Source organism: Alosa pseudoharengus, unplaced genomic scaffold (genome assembly GCF_046254945.1).
Source record: "Alosa pseudoharengus isolate Yale_2024_CS ecotype anadromous, Long Island Sound unplaced genomic scaffold, YU_APseudo_1.1 YU_APseudo_1.1_scf_8, whole genome shotgun sequence".
Taxonomy (NCBI): domain Eukaryota; kingdom Metazoa; phylum Chordata; class Actinopteri; order Clupeiformes; family Clupeidae; genus Alosa; species Alosa pseudoharengus.
The window spans coordinates 30886961-30890941 of NW_027468870.1; the positions used below are offsets into that span (position 1 = coordinate 30886961).

Sequence of the window (3981 nt, forward strand, 5' to 3'; positions counted from 1 at the left end):
GTTCGTCTGAGGAGCGCAGCGGTCTGGAGGTAGCGTATGTCTGTATGAAGGCATTCAAGTAGGTGGGAGCAGAACCGGAGACTACTTTGTAGGCAAGCGTTAGAGCCTTGAATTTGATGCGGGCCGCCATAGGTAGCCAATGTAGCTGGATGAGTAGCGGGGTAACATGTGCCCTCTTGGGTTGGTTGTAGACCAGGCGCGCCGCCGCGTTCTGGATCATCTGAAGTGGTTTCACTGCGCAGGCTGGGAGACCTGTCAGGAGGGCGTTGCAGTAGTCGAGTCGTGAGATGACTATTGCCTGAACCAGAAGTTGGGTGGCATCTTGATTTAAGTAAGTCCTGATTTTCCGTATATTGTAGAGTGCGAAACGGCATGACCGGGCGACTGAGGCAACATGATCTGAGAAGTTTAGTTGGTTGTCGAGAACAACTCCTAGATTTCTTGCAGTCCTGGTAGGTGAAACAGACAGAGAGTCAAATTTGATGTTGATGTCGTGGTGTATGGTAGGTTTAGCTGGGAGGACCAGCAGTTCAGTCTTTGAGAGGTTCAGCTGGAGGTGGTGTGCCTTCATCCATGTAGCTATGTCTGAGAGGCAATCCGAGATCCGTGCTGAAACCAAGGGGTCATCAGGTGGAAAGGACAGATAGAGCTCTAGGCCTAATGTTAACTAGTTAACATTAGAGCAGTAGGCCTAATGTTAACTAGTTAACAGTAGGCCTAATGTTAACTAGTTTGGTCAAAATAGAGTTGACTCGAAATGACTCGAAATGGGCTTTGAGAGTCTGTTCTGTCTATGGGCAGCCGTTTTTACCATTTCAAACAGAGACTTCGACTCTATTCTTATAACCGTGGTATTTTGTTAGTTAATTTGACTGGCAGCCTTAATATGTTTTCTTTGCATATCACAGTTGATATGTTAATGCATTTAAAGCATGCACTTTGACTCCATACTGTAATAACATCATCTCCATCAGATAGTTAGATTATGATTTATGATGTATTTCCTAGATTGACAGGCAATCTCAAAATAGTGAGGGTGGCTAATTCAATCATTGCCATTCATTTTCAAATTGTGGTTGATATGTTAACAGATTTAATGTAACATACTGAATTTCGACTCCACGCTGTAATAACATCATCTTCAGGGTCTTAACATGTAAACCACTAGTCTAAGTCATGGTGTATACATTTCAAGAGAGAGTCGGGTCATCTAAAAGTACAGTAGTAAACTGAACCAAAGCAATGGCCATGTTTGACTTTTTGCCATGCTGCGCAGATCTGGCTGAACTTTATGCATGTTTCCATTGCAATGTTGTAGCTAGATCTGCGCATACAAAGTTATTACAAAGGGGTTGTGTGCTTGTGTTCACACAGTTCATCCCAAGCTCTTATCCTTAAAGAAGAGCCATGTGTAACAGCTTTTCCATTCTCTCCAGTGCTGACTGGTCCAGTTTGGCAGGAGGATATTGTATTGTGTTTGTGACAGGCCTCTTCCTTCGTACAACCGTTTTCCCAGTGGATGGTGTGCTGACAGCATACTGACAAAATATATGAAGTGATATAACATGAATGCTTACTTTTGGCCTGCATCCCTCCACCCAGGTTAATTTTTGGCCCTTTATAGGGAAGAATTTGGGCACCCCTGATTTATACACTTTCAATCTTAACAAATGCTGGTAATTTCACCCTTGTAAGGTGTTCGCGTCTGTGGGACCCGTTTTCAATGTTTGCTAAAAGAAACATATGCTATTTATTATTTCTTCTAACTCAGACTCATTGGCCTTGGCTCATTTTCTGTGAAGAACATAAAAAATAACTTATTTTCAATGACTGCACACAGTACACCCCCCTACACATAACTATTACATATGAGGTGTTCGGGTCTACTGGACCCGAGTGTAATAACTGTAGGTGCTATGTACCTTAACTGTGTCCTCCTCCTAACTGGGCCTGCTGTGTGTGTGTGTGTGTGTGTCTTTGTGTGTGTGTCTGTGCATCTCTGTGTGTCTGGGCATCTGTATGTGTGTGTGTCTGAGTGTGCGTGTCTGTATGCGGGAATGTTTTTTTCTACACCTGCTATACCCACACAAAGTTACACAATTGTTACATTTCAAGAACTTTCACCTGATTAAGTTCTAAGAAATAAGCACCAATAATGATCAAAAATCTTGTTTCTGTTTTTTACCTTTTTTATAATTGAATTTCCTTGTTTTCTCACAAAAAAAACCTGAAAATGATCATACACGTGATCTCACAGGGGTAAATGATAAATATAAAATAAATGGTGTCTATATCATTGGTAATTGAGCTAAAGTAAACACCTGTTAAGTAGTTTTTCATAAATTGTTATGGTTGTGTTGATTTAAAAGCCTAATAATGTTGTGGGTCCAACAGACCCGGGAACATTGGCTGTGTAAGAAAAATATGAAAAAACACCTTACAAGGGTTAAACAATTGTGTCAATTCAGCTATTTCACATCAGAATTTACATTGAAGTAAGAGGAACCTGGATGAAGTATTGCAAGGGTGATGATATGCTTGGTTGAGACTTTAAACCATGGGTAAAATAAAGCATATATTATTGGGTTCATGCAGGAGTTGAGATACACAATCCATAGAAGACATTTAAATAGATAAGATAATGAGTCAGTGCCGTATGCAAAAATGCCTAAAAAATATGGCATATAGCAGAGCAAATAAACTGTAACGAGTACCCCTATTGACTTTGCAGCTTTACGGCTGGATTTCTTACTTGTTATTGTGTCCTTGTTACCAGCCCTTTCTCTTTCTGTAACAGAGTTAATCACCTTTGTATGATACTTAGCTGTACAGAATATTTTCATGTTTAAAATTATAACCGTGGAACAAGGCACAATGAATGACACAAAAAGATCACCAACAATCCATGAGAAACCCATTGTTGTGAGCAGACACTCTCCGTGACATGTCCTGTGAGGCTCCATTTCAGTAAGGTGGTCATAAAACAAGAAGAACATATAAAGTAGACAAATACACCAGCCTAGAACAACAATTATAACTACTTTGTTGTGTGTGACCTTCAATGAGTACCTTAAAGGATCATTGACCGCAATGAAACGATCAATGGAAATTAAGACAAGGCTGCAGAGAGATCCTGAAAGAACCACAGAATAAATGAAAGGGAATATGTTACACAGAGTGTCCCCAAAATACCAGCACGTTTCAATTAATTGTGACCCTTCCACAGGCATGACAGTCAGTCCGATAAATAAATCTGCCACAGCAAGAGAGAGGATGAGCAGGTTGGTTGGAGTGTGAAGCTGCTTGAAGTGAAAAATCGAGATGATCACCAGCAAATTTAGAAGAACAGTGAACACAGATATTGAAAACAAAAATATGTACATGATGATGTATAGTGCCTGTGGCCTGGCAAACTTTGTACATGAAGAGTTCAGGGCTGGATAACAGCGATCAGCTCTCCAGGGGTCTTCCATTACTGTGACTGGTTGTCCTGACGATAATATTGTCCCATCTTGGCAACACACCCAACTTTTCTACTGATTACTCCAGATACTGACCTTGTATTTATATGTTGGTGTAACAATATCAGCTGTGAAAAACAGCTTTTCAGATCCTCATGTGGATTGCTATCTATTAATAACAAAGTCTGGCCCACCCATAATGATCAAACGTATAATGGGATGTCATTGAAGTTCCTGTGGGTGCAATGGCCAAATACTTTAGTCCATACAGTGCATAATACTAATATGTAAGGTTTTTTTATTGTATGTGAGCATTTACTTTCATACCAGCTTCCTAGTTTGGCATTATTGAGATATGTTGAGCATACCAAGAATGTCCCAAACACCCAATTATCCATTTTTCTATCCAACATTACATTACACAAATACAAAATCAGGATACAACTCTAAATGAAATCTTAAATATGCATTTATTTGACTTGCAAAAAAAGGCATAATTTTCCAATTTCAATAGAAAATT

The 3981-nt window shown here is 39.8% G+C and overlaps 1 protein-coding gene across 1 annotated transcript; it reads right to left on the bottom strand.

Moving 5' to 3' along the window:
* Positions 1 to 2468: 2468 nt before the first annotated feature.
* On the bottom strand, positions 2469 to 3473 carry LOC143112394 (trace amine-associated receptor 13c-like). The gene has a single exon (XM_076274670.1). The coding sequence runs from the start codon at positions 3471 to 3473 to the stop codon at positions 2469 to 2471; it is 1005 nt and encodes a 334-aa protein (XP_076130785.1).
* Positions 3474 to 3981: the final 508 nt, after the last annotated feature.

Bases quoted from the DNA above. Each gene is read 5' to 3' on its own strand.
- LOC143112394 (XM_076274670.1), bottom strand. From the start codon at position 3,473: ATGGAAGACCCCTGGAGAGCTGATCGCTGTTATCCAGCCCTGAACTCT.